General features: G+C 34.5%; 2 protein-coding genes across 17 annotated transcripts in view; one reads left to right on the forward strand and one right to left on the reverse strand.

Moving 5' to 3' along the window:
- Positions 1 to 854: 854 nt before the first annotated feature.
- LOC144965985 (protein pygopus-like) lies at positions 855 to 7333 on the reverse strand. Of its 13 annotated transcripts, none has more exons than XM_078901938.1 (4): positions 7233 to 7301; positions 6074 to 6152; positions 3359 to 3444; positions 855 to 2151 (listed from the first exon to the last, which is right to left on the reverse strand). In XM_078901938.1, the coding sequence occupies exons 2-4, from the start codon at positions 6105 to 6107 to the stop codon at positions 1669 to 1671; spliced, it is 603 nt and encodes a 200-aa protein (XP_078758064.1). In that variant the 5' UTR covers positions 6108 to 6152; positions 7233 to 7301; the 3' UTR covers positions 855 to 1668. The 13 variants fall into 13 exon arrangements, with proteins under 13 accessions (XP_078758064.1, XP_078758063.1, XP_078758065.1 ...); XM_078901937.1 differs by lacking the exon at positions 7233 to 7301 and adding an exon at positions 6492 to 6738; XM_078901939.1 differs by lacking the exon at positions 7233 to 7301 and adding an exon at positions 6492 to 6725 and having other exon boundaries at positions 855 to 2148.
- The window catches only part of LOC144965983 (3'-5' RNA helicase YTHDC2-like), a 68015-nt gene continuing 59378 nt past the window's right edge, over positions 4191 to 12827 (forward strand). Inside the window, exons 1-2 of one of the 4 annotated variants that reach the window (XM_078901926.1) lie at positions 4191 to 4407; positions 11201 to 11365. In XM_078901926.1, coding sequence (XP_078758052.1) covers positions 11236 to 11365 — 130 coding nt within the window. In that variant the 5' untranslated portion in view covers positions 4191 to 4407; positions 11201 to 11235. Of the gene's footprint in view, positions 4408 to 6149; positions 6303 to 6901; positions 6977 to 7630; positions 7848 to 11200; positions 11366 to 12827 lie in introns of those variants that run through there. The other 3 variants (XM_078901927.1, XM_078901928.1, XM_078901925.1) reach the window with 3 other exon arrangements.

Consider the following 12827-nt stretch of genomic DNA (forward strand, 5'->3'; position numbering starts at 1 on the left):
TCACGACAATATGTCCACATTATCTTTATTGTATATGTATCTGAACCTGCAGAATTATGTGTTTGCCGTGGCTGTGAATAACTTCCATCCAGCCAAGGCACAGCCGTGAAATTTCGAATTTTAAAAATTTTAATATTTTAGAAATATTTGTCTGACTCCAGACCAGGGTACAAGATCAGTTAGAATTTAAATGTGTATCTGAATAAAGCAGTTAGTATCAGCGCCAGTAAAAAGGAAGAATATGGGATCGTAAAAAGTTCTAGAAATACAATTTAAGTACACCTACGAAAAGGTAAGACAAAGGGGAATTGGTTCAAATAGGGAACAGATGTAGACTCCAAGAGCACACTTTCAATGTACTTAGTTTGAGATCACCTAAATGTCTCACCCTGACACCAGCACAAGATCCCACTAAGAGGAAACACTCAAATGTTACATTATACATTCAAAATAACAAATATAACAATACATAACAGAGAGATTATTTACAAGAAAAAAAAATATTCTCCCAAAACTATAACTACACATTCGACTTTTATCCCAGCCAAGGACTCGGGTCAGGGTCAGGACGAAACTAAGTAATCTCATTCAAAGACAAAGACAGAAAGCAACTGGAAAACAGATATAGGGGGATAGAAGTCACAGTAAGTACCCCCCTGCCCACTATGGGAGGTCAGGACCCTCACCCAGACTTTTCATATACTGTTTTGAGGATCTGCATAAAATTATGCATTGAAATATATTTTGAATGTTCTCATATGTCATTCATCCTTTCACTATTAGTTACTGAGATTGTGTTTAATGAAAACAAGAAGGAATCAACACCGTTGATAAAGAGATATTCAATCAGAAAATGAAATTAAAGATGAACTTTATTAGATATCAGTTATTTCCCCTTTACAGATCAGGTAAATATGTAAACAATCGTTTTATTCCACTGTAAGCCCAATTTATTGTTTTCAAACCCAACTTTTGTTACAGTAGGCTCAAAAGAATATTCAGACACCATTTTTAAATGTGCTTACTAAGCCATGTATGAAGGTGGGAATTTCCCACTATTTTTATTTACAGGTTATCACTACTACCTAGATATATTACAACAAAGGAAACAAATCTAGTCACAGTTAAAAAACATTGCAGTAAAATTTGGGGCAGTAGAACCTATCTCCTGCATGTTAGCCACATCTTCATAATTTTAATCCCAAAACTCCTCTCAATTGATGTACCAGGTTGGCAGCTAAACGACATTGGGGGCCAATGAAGATTTCTCTCAGCCATGTCTATTCTGTGACCGAAAATGACTTTGTTGGATGTGGGTTTTTTTTCTTTTTAATAATGTTGAATGGTGGTTTGTTGATGGATTATCTTATAATATTGTGACTTCGAAGTAATAAATCATGTTTGGTTATGTAATTGTTTGTGTCAAAGGGACATTTACTATGAAAAAAAAAAATTAATAAAAAAGCAATAGATTAATATCATTTTGCTGTAATCATTTTGTTTTGTTTTTTATTTATGGTAACATTTTTTTGGGGGTCATATAGTTGGATGTCAGAACTTCGAGAAGTTTTTGCCAGTATAATTATGCACATAATTCTAAGATTTTTTTGTGCATAATTCCGCAGGGCCAGATATATGAAATCTTTTTAATTAACAATTGCTCCTCTTTTAAGGTTTCAACTTAACAAGAGGAATGTTTTTTGTATTGAGGCACCGATCACAAACCCATTCTGCATACACTTCAGCTTTCAGTAAAGAAAATGCATCAGCAGTCAAACCTGTACAAACACGATGAAACCAAAAATTGCATCCACTTTCACACAAGACAGCTTGGTCGTTTTCATGTACTTCTTTATGACATACACCACATGGATAAATGGGGGGAGCACTGGGGTTTGAAGGATTGAACACCATTGGTTGATTAGGTGGATAAATCTTTGCATGCATAGCAGAGCCTTGTGCTGGGGGTAAAGGCCCTGCCTGTGATTGAGGCAGCTGTGATGGTGTTTTGTTGTGAATCTTGCCACTGTTGTTAGATGGAATGGGGTCGTCAAATGGGTTTTGGGCTACCATGCTGGAAGCTGTAGTGGCAGCAACTGGTGGTGGTGGTGATGGTCCAGGGAGAAGTTCTGCCAACGTATTCTTCTGCTGCTGTAGAAATAAAAAATCAGGGGGGAAAAGATATTCCATCTAAATTAATTGTGAATGATTGAGTGACTTGGAAACTTACATAAAAAATAAATTCATGCACATTGCTTCACTGTCAGAAATGCCATATCATTTTAATTAGAATCATAAGAGATTAATAAAAAGCATTAATCAATGTTCTCTGCTTTCATATGGCATTTCTCTATATCCTATATTTCTCATAATTATTGAAATAGTGCCCACACCACATTTTTTCTGAATTTATCATAATTTTAGGGCATGTTTAAAAACCAATTATGTGACAATTTTCCTTATACTTATACGAGTATATTTCATTCATTTACTAATTCTCAAGTAAAACTACTTTATTCTGAAGTGAAACAATGATGCAATTTGATTTATAGGATTTACAAATAAAAATATTTGATTTTACATGTTTTAATCTCTTGCAAAACACTTGGGTCATTTCAGTGCCAGTGAAAATCAGAAAATGGGATGGACATTTTACTGTGGAGTGGAGACATGGACAGTCACTGCATGACCTAAATTGGGTCAGGGACTTTTAACTTGTGACTAGATATTTCAATGGACATCTTGTACACTCTTCTCATCATGGGATACCAGAACATTTACACATGACTTAGAGTAACAAGAAGCTCGGGTAAAGCAGAAAGTTTTCAGAGAAGAAACACCCTTGAACAACAATATCGTACTCTCTCCCTTCAAACCTTCCATGTTCAAGAATCATGTCCAAATATGCACCATTTAATCTGGCATAGGTGGGTGCAAGAATTGATTCTCATCAATAGCTTAACAGGATATATGGTCTAGTGGTATGACACTCGCCTTTGGATCAGAAGGTCCTGGATTCAAGGTGAATAGTTGAGTCCTTGGAAAAGGCTCTACTCACATTCTCTCACTGTACTCAGGTGTAAAATGAGTACCTGACCATTAAGTATTGTCTCTGTCCGAAAAAAAATTGTAATATGGATGTCATGTCTGTCCTCCATGATAAGAAAAAAATTTGTAATATGGATGTCATGTCTGTCCTCCATGATAAGTGTTGCTGTTGGCTGCGGATCCCTTGTAAAGTCCATGTTTAGTGGATATTGCGCTGTATAAAAGCTCACGTTTTATGTTTGTTTTTTGTTGTTTTTTTTTTGTTTTCTTAAAGAGAGAAATGCAGAACATTCATTTTGAATGCTTTTACCTGGTTTGAAGACGACTTTTTGTCATCCATATGTGGAATTCTCATAATACCAGGTGGTTCAGATTCTGCTAACTTTCCCTTCTTACCTATGGATAAAGAAAATAAATAAGATCAATTTTTAAAAAAAAAAGTCCAACCTCTACATTTTTATACCTTCACAAATACAGACTACTTAGGTATATATTTTTAAACTATTTCATGAATCAAAATTTCTCACAAAAGTAATAGACTGTTTAAATCTCAAAGTATGTCAGCTGTAAACAAGATGCTGAAAGTTTAATTTAAAGTACAAAATTTAATATAACACAAAAAGCATCTCGGTGTTTGTTTTTAAGGATTTAATGTGCTTCCGACGATTTCTTCCATCTCCACCAATTAAAAAAGGATGATGGAAAAGTCAAACGAATAAGATCTGCTATGAGGCAACAAAGAAAGTGTAAGTCAAAGAGGGACTAATTTAAAAGAGATCAGAAGTAGATCCATGACTCAACTTCAACTAGACTTTCTAAATTTAATGTGATGCATTAACATTTTAACGATTTTTGTTGTTGGCTAAAGAAGAGTTTTGAACCCAAAAAGTTCTGTGTTAAGTATTTTGTTCCTTTTCGAAGCATAAATGTGTTGTTACATTATTTTTTACAGTCTGCAGCTTGCTATTCACTTTATCAGAGTGACCAAAGTGAAATTGAAAATCAAAGTGATAAGATTCCATGTACAAGGAAATGATATAAAAAATGATACATATATAATAAGTAATAAAAATAATCACCGATTACACTCCTTATTCAGACGGACAAAATTGAAAGTGAAAATTGAAGTGATAAGATTCTGTGTAAAAGACTATGATGTAACTAATGAAAATGATCACTGATTACATTCCTGAAAATGGCGAGAATTGAAAAAGCAACTTCCATATAAAAACAGGACTACTGGATTAATTATTTAATGGTTTAGCCTACTCAAAGAGTACAATACCAACCAATATCGACTTACTTCCAAGTTGTTCTTCACTGTAAATTAATTGCTAACATCTTTGAAGCCACTAATAGGTAAGCAATAATTTCCTTTTTATTTCTAGAATTAAAACCTTTTAAGGGAAGAACCATGAATGATAAAATATAAAGTTTTACAGCTTAAAGGTGAACAATGCAACTATACACACAACTTGTTATGGTAAAACACTGACTTTGTTCCTATTATTAGATTCTTAACTCATCTAATTTTCATGAAATGTTAATATTTATGTTATATTATCATCGTCCTGATAGCTCAGTTGATAGAGCACTTGCTTCATGCGCAAAGGGACCCCCCCTGTCCACCCAGAAGGGATTGGGTAGTTGGGTCTGTTAGATCTGGCGGAGAGCACTTTGCAATAGACTAGTGTCCTATCCAAAGAAAAGCAAGCAATTGCTATTGTCTGTTTCACGCTATAGAAACCAGGATAAACTTCGGCTCCATGGGCCTCAAGGCTTTTAGGGACTACTTTAGACTTTTAGATCATCATTATATTATATTTATGTTGCATTATTTAATGTTTGCATTACCAGGCATATGCTTGCAGTTGAAAGCATTATATAAAGATCATCACAAAATTTGTGGCATTATGATGATCACATTCTGTTTGTGAATTACTGCTTGAAGAATTAATAATAATTTTTTTTAATGACTTTATAAGTGTGATACAAACTAGACTCAGATTGGCCAAATCGCAATAATTTGCTGACCACCCATAGTCCAGCTGCAGCATAATAAATTGCAAGGAGTCAGTGCTGCAGTGCACCGAGACTAACATTACATGCATTCATAGAGAAAATATGAAAAAATACGCTGAAATATGGTGTGGTAATCCAGAGTTTGCTGAAAATAAATCTGCTCTCTTACGATAACGATACAGCCAAAAATTCAATTCATCATTCAGTTTTTTTGTAAGGTAACAGTGACAATAACTTTTCTTTAGGTTGTGGCTAGATTCAAAATAGGTTTAAAAAATCAGGACTTGGTCCCTATACTATGTCACTACAGATAGGATATTGCTATAAAAGTAGGTTTTACTGTAGTGGTGTTAAAACCCTAACAATATAAAGACCCCAATTGTTGTAGCTCAAACTTTATCTATGCCCATTTATTGTTTGTAATGTAACTAATGGACCCATTTGAAATTTCTCCTTAGTGAATAGGGGGCCAATAACTGTAAGCGCAAGAGCTGTATAAAAAATAAGAAATATAAACTCAATTCATCCATATGGAAATTGGGTTTACAAACATATTAAAAAATATATCAAAATATAATAGAACTTCATGCCTCTTGGTTTAAAATATTGCAATGATGTTTCAATGCTTACTTAAGAGGAGTACTGTTGTCGAAATTTTCACCATGCATAGTGATTGCAAATGGCACACAAAGGAACAAAGAAGTAGACAGCGTTTTTTCTTTTTTGTGTGTGTTTTTTTTTGTTGGTTGGGGGAGATGGGCTGAGCTATCACTGTCATGGACCAACTCTTTTATTAGGAATCTGAAGACCTTCTTTTGAATTGAATTGTATATTTTAACTTTAGGGTAAATTGTGGCCCCAAGAGTAAAAGTCACTCTGCATTTTATTCGACGTGAAAAATAATTTTAAAAATACTTTTTTTATTAAAAAAAAAATAAAAACAGAAAACATTAAATTATAAAAATCTTTCCTATCAAAACTAGAGTGGTACAGAACTTCTTACTCTTGCGTTTGGGTTTTTGGCTTTTTTTATCCATGGGCTCGGTCCATTGAATGCCGAACTATAATACTTCACTGTCACTCTGATGAAGTAAGACAAAAAATATTATCCACCTGGCCATCAAGTTTAAATATTTTTTCTATCGATGTGTAAGAATACATTGATTCTAGAAATAGAAATGATAAACATCTGACTGGACTTTTCAATGACAAATGAGTAAATGAGGAAAATTGTGAGTTGTTATTGTTATTCTTTGTTAGTGATTAGTAAGCACTGTCCTCAAGCACGACTTGTCCTTATTTTTATGTTGAATCGATTAATGGCATAACACATGACATAGGTTAGTTATTCATGAATTAAATTAATTTTACAGTTTTAAAACCCCCTCTCCCCACCACCGAGAATTTTGAGCAAAACTCACTTTTTCAGCTTCACCCAATTAAAATCCGTCTGATACTGATATTGGGACGCTGATTGATATTCGCAAACAACAATCATTAATTCAATTCATAAAACAGTGTGGTGATTGTTGTTTATGTAAGGGATTGGTATCTAACCGCACTTTTACTTCAAAAGCTTTGTTCTAAGAATTCAGCACTTGGTGAATGAAGCTGAAACTAACAAACAGAAACTTGAAACATTTCAACTTGAAGACAATTATGTCCCTTAAGTTGGGGGAGGGGGGGGGGGGGGGGGGGGGGGGGCGGGGGGTTGATGATGATGACAGATTGGAATTCAAATCTCCATTTTTACCACATCTTTTTAGGAAGTTCGTTTTGATATGCTGCAGTCAGTCACAGCTTCAACGCGAGTGGTTTGGCATGAACATTTCTAGAGGCTTTCATTGCGAGATTTTAATTTCTAGGTTCACGTCGGAATTTTACTCAAAGAATGAACACATTTGATGTGAGTTCGCCCGGGAGAATGGTACTCTGTGTCCATTATTATCTTTATTGACCATGCACTTGTACTAAATTCACACGATAAGAGAATGTGGGTAATGAGCCTCCTTTGTCAAGCACTCAACTTCGCGATGGTTGTGCGCGAGCGAGCCTGCTATCTCCTAGAAGTGGGTGAGAGAGGGCTCTAAAAATATGACTTGGGTTTGAAACGAATATTTTTGTATTCGTGGATAGCTCACACGGTAGAGCCACGCTCTCACCTGCCAGGCGTTGTCGTACCAATAAGGTCGCAGGTTCAAGCCCCACCACCGCCGCGAAAAATTTTTTTATTCTCTATTGTCTTCTGGCACTTTTCTACTTCATATCTTGTTGTTGCCCGTTAATACGGGACTCGAACCAGCGACCTTCAGTTCTGAAGGCAAACAAGACATAAAAGGCTACAGATCTGCACAAAGACTATGGTGTTTAAAGAGACGGTTGGTTGTATAAACTTTTTCTTACTTTCGTATTTACACACCAATTAAAATGGCATTTAGAAAAAAAAAAAAACAGAAAAAAAACAACAACAAATCTTAAAAATCCAAATTAGCATAATATTTTCTTGCTTAATCTCTTTTCGGCTCTTTGGGTAGTTATTATCTGGCAATAATAGCAACCCGACAAGGGAAGATACTCAAATGACATAAATTTGTTTGGTTAGTTTGGTTAGTTCGACTGTCAGATTCATATTATGTTATGAAGTGTTATATGAGAGAATTTCACATTATTACATTACCATATTCATACTAGGTCAACCAATCTTTCAAATGAAAGGTCTTTCTGTATGCCTAGTTGTGTATTCTTAGCTTCTGTAACTTGTAACTGTGTAGTGTTGTGTAAGTATCTAAGATAGATTAGCCTATGATTATTATGACAAAAATAAAAATTTAATAATTATTTTTTACATAGAAGACAGAGGGGCCTTTAAAAAACATTCAATATGATACCTTATTTTAAGATCTAGAATAAACGGTTCCAAAGTTATGATGAGATGAGTATGAATCATTCAAATCTGTGACTAAGAATTCCCCCAGTGGACAGCCTCTAGATAAGCAGATAATAAATAAAAAAACACCCTTTACTGTATTCATCCCATAGGGGGAAATTTGTCTCTAGGATCTATTCCAAGGGAAGACTGGAATAACCCAGGCGTCAGCCGCAGTGCAGCGCCGCAAATTTAGCTAAAGCGAGGTCGAGGTGACTTGCTTAAAGGCCACACAGCGCATCGGCGGGTGATCGAAGCAAAGACAGCACCGCAGAGCCACGATGTCACTTACTACTTAGTTCTGATTGAAACGGGACTTTAATCACATGGAGAAAAGAGGGTTGGTCACTGGCGGCCAAAAATAAACATACTGCGCTGCCTTCAATCTTGATTAAATTTGGCATAGACATAGATAAAAAGAAGGTAGCGTCAATTGCCAAGGACCTTGTTGACATTTGTCAAGTTCATCTCTCTCTCTCTCTCTCTCTCTCTCTCTCTCTCTCTCTCTCTCTCTCTCTCTCTCTCTCTCTTAGTCTCTCTCTCTCTCTCTCTCTCTCTCTCTCTCTCTCTCTCTTTCTCACTATGCCGGTTGGTAAATTGTCAACTATTTACTATTTTATTAACTGCCACAGACTGGTGTTGTTGCACAAATCTTTTACGTGAATTGGTCCTTATTATGAGAATGTACAGTATATTTTCCTTTATAACAGAGGAAATTCTACTGTTATAGTTAAACTATCGGGTATTATTTATACTTGACAGGGATTTGCCACTTCGTTCTTCTGTTTGTTTGTTTGTTTTTTTCGCTGAATCCGAAAATAACAGTCTATCATCTGCATTATTTGCGGCCGCAAATATTAGGGCGATCCGCAAATTTTGGGAATTTTCCCGAAATTGGCAAAATTTGGCAAATTTTTGTAAAAGAAAAAAAAAACGAAAACAAAATAACGAAAACAATGTGCGAAACTGAGAAATGTTTCCTCTAAACATGAACAATCACAATTTGACATTGGTGATCACTTCAACATTACATCGTCATGCTTATTAGCGAAATGCTTTATTATTATTATTATTATTATTATTATTATTATTATAGCAGTAGTAGTAGTAGTTCTTCTTCTTATCATTATTATTACTATTATTATCATTATTATTATTATCATTATTATTATTATTATTATTATTATTATTATTATTATCATTATCATTATCTTTATTATTATTTAAATATTACTGAGAATTAAAAATTCGTAATTTTCCCATAAAATTTCGTATTTTCTTCGTTGGCCATGACATTTGTTTAAAATTCGTAAAATTACGAAAAATTATTAAGATTCGGCAGGTATGGAGTAGGCCCTATATGTGACTGAGTTGAATGTTCGCCAGTGTACATGTTCTATTCCACAGTATGTGTCTTTGTGTATTTTGTGTGTGAGTGTGATTGTCTGAAAATTTGGGCGCATAAATCGCGTTACAGTGCAGAAAATAATAAAGGCAGTCGCCTTTAATTGTAATAAAATGTCTTTTATATTTATTTTTCCATATAGCGTATTAATTTTTACCGGGAGGCTTAGTTCTGCTTGGCAAATTTTGGGAATTTTTAGGCCCCAACTTGGTAAAAAATGCAGATGACAGAACACTAATTTTTGTTTTGATTGGATTTTAACTCGTCTTGGATTTTATGAAGACTTATAAAAAAGTTAATAACAAATGCTGTCGAGTGTAGACTCAAACCTTTCCACAACGATTGACAAGAATGAATGATTGGAAGAAAGTGACGGGATTTAAGATTTTGTATACATGCCAATCGAGGGTCAACTGAAATCACCACATGCTGCTGAAGAGTTCCAATTTGACTCCTTGACAGTTGATGAACCGTCAACTATCAAGGACTCACTCCTTGGCTATTGACTCTTCTTAATTGGCAATTGACACTTTATTTTATTATTTTGCTCTCTCAAATTTTTTAAAAATTACAAAAGTTTTAAAATTTTATAATTTTTATCAAATTACGATTTTTTACATAATGTGTCTACATTGATTTCAATCACAATAAAAGAAAGCTTGATCTCTGCTTTTTAAAATCATACCAGAACTGTTCAGATACTGTGAAAAATAATGCAACAGTGATTATGTAAAGTTGTGTTATTCAAATTTAACCAATATTAGCGCTTCACTTTTCCAATGGCTAATCGGCACCTGTCTATAGCCTGGAATCAGACTACATATATTAGAGTTTATTGACTATGACTATGACAAGAGTTTATTAAGGCTGGTGACTGAGCAGGTAATAACCTGGCCCCGCAGTTTTATGAATTTTAAAAATGGAAACACTATGCATCGGGATTAAGTAAATGTGCATGCATTGCAGGGGCAGAGTTCTAAAACATGCAAATTACTCATTACTCATTCTATTCTAAGTCTAAGACTTAGAAGGTTGCACCCAAATATTCAGCTTCATGATCATGTTTTCTAGAGGGCTGGAATAACTGATCATCAAAATCCATTAACTTAACCCTTTACATGATCGCGGCTGCCAACTTGAGGTGCTAAACAAGGGCTTCTGAGGCACCGTGCTATTCAACCATGGAGTATTGTGCTCCAGTGTGGGGTAGAAGCAAGAGAATGTAGATGTAAAACTTCAGAAGTCCATGCATGTCGGGAATGCTGGCAACAACGCTTAGAGTATGGGACTGGATAATGGCAGCAATCACATCCCCCGATGTCAGGCAGGAGACAATTACAAACAACTGGCTTAATAAGATCAAAAAGAGAGGGAATGGGGATACCTCTCTCAAAGGCACAATGGACGGTGTCCCTGTTTTGCACCGAAATAAGCTCTGGCAACCCTTGTACTTACTGAGTGTTATCTCTTTATTATTTATGTATTGCTAAATGGTAGTATGCTTAACATTGGACAGGGTATATTTCAGAAGTTTGAAAAATGTTTAAGCTAAAAAGAAGAAAAATTCTAGACAGCTGAAATGGTTTGATAAAAAGATTACATTGATTTCCATATACTTAACTTAGCCATGATTCGATATGTTTTACAGGATGTACAAACAGGAACAAGTATTTCAGTTCAAAGATGCCACCAAGCCATGTTTTAATTTGTTTTGCATGATGATGAATAAGTGAATAAGAAAAGCAAGTTTTATTACAGTTTAATGATGTTAATGAGCCTTGATTTGATTTCTTTTACAGAATGATAAATAGAGAACAAGTATTATAGTTCAAGGATGCCCAAAAAAGATCCAGCTCGTACAGAACGAGGTCCCAAACTTAATGAGCCTGTTTGCATAGGAGAGGAAGTAAAGATTGGAGTACACCTTGCTGTTCAGCGCTTCAGACATGATCCTGAGCAAAAAGGTATGAAGACATGTTTTCTTTGTGGTGATTTTGTGAGAGACAGACTGTAAGCTGTAAACAAGTTTCCTAGTGAATGGTGACCTGATTGTCATTGCCATATGCTAAATCCATACAGATCTGTTTCTTGTTCTGATATATATTTAAACTGCAGAATATTTTTAAAAATCAAATTTTCATTCTGTCTCAGGCTGTGACAAAGGGTAATTTTTATTATAATTTGACACATGAAGAAGGTCAGGGCTGTTCAGTGAATAGGTGTTAGTGTCCGCTCATCAGTATGAATGACAGAGTGGCTATTTGTCAGTACTGGGCACTGGACAGGAGAATAAGAATCATATAATTAAGCAGCGTAAACAATCTGAAAAATAAAAAACAAATAAACATCACTACAACCTTTAATGACTTTAAAAAAACAAGGCTTGGGTGCTAAATCTTTATGTAAAAGTCATGTCCGGATATATTAGCAACATTGATCTGCCATCCTTTGACAAAACACTTTAATTTTTGCCAGGAAATGTTTATATAGGATACTTGGCGCAATTGACAAATATATTCCAGGTCATATCAGTGTTCTAAAAACTTAATATTTTATGCATCTTGAAAGGGCTTTTCAAAATGATTTAAAGAAGAGAAAAGATAAAAGGTGGTCGGAATGAAAATGGAAACATTTTGATAGCAAGAACTTCTTGAAAGATGAATGCAAGAAATTACACAACATTGTAAATTATATTTGTCTAATTTTCTAATTATAAAAATGCCCCATTGATGGCTTCTTTGTCTCAACAAACAAATCAGTCTATTCAAGATGGCCGCTGTTTGGAACAGGAATCTCATACATAATTACCAGTTGGAATAGTTTTAAAAACAGTTCCTGTAACACTGCACATATACCATTTCAACCCCAATCTCTTTACTAAGAAGTCTTGATAAGACTAATTTTAGTTGCCTTGAATGAGGTTCATCACTGAACATTAAAGATTTAGCCTGCAAATGAACTGAGATGGCGTTTTATGTTGTTTACAAAATCTAACGTCTTGGTGATATGGATCTTCTTGTTATTTTATATGAATACAAAAGGGATGAGCTTTCTAGTCATTTTTTTATGTCCGGTTTATATCTCAAATTCTGTTGTTGTTTTTTTTTTAATCTGCTTTTATTACTTTCAATTCAGAATTTAGGATTGTGAACAAAAGCAATTGAACGTAAATTTTGTGGACTATATTTCTATACCAAATGTAGATGCCACACAAGTTAGACAAAATACCTAGTTGTAGAAACATTATAGCTATAATATTTCCATTTATCGTTAGACCAGGGTTTTTTAATTGATCATTCTATTATCTTGATAATCACCAGTATTTACTCAAATAATTACATCATTGAAAAGAGGAGATAAATATGAAGAAAACAAAAAAAAAATGAGGTGATTGGGAATTATGGACAATTTCTGTCACATCAAAGC

Source organism: Berghia stephanieae, chromosome 2 (assembly GCF_034508935.2).
Source record: "Berghia stephanieae isolate SIO BIC M18660-M18661 chromosome 2, UCSD_Bste_1.3, whole genome shotgun sequence".
Taxonomy (NCBI): Eukaryota; Metazoa; Mollusca; class Gastropoda; order Nudibranchia; family Aeolidiidae; genus Berghia; species Berghia stephanieae.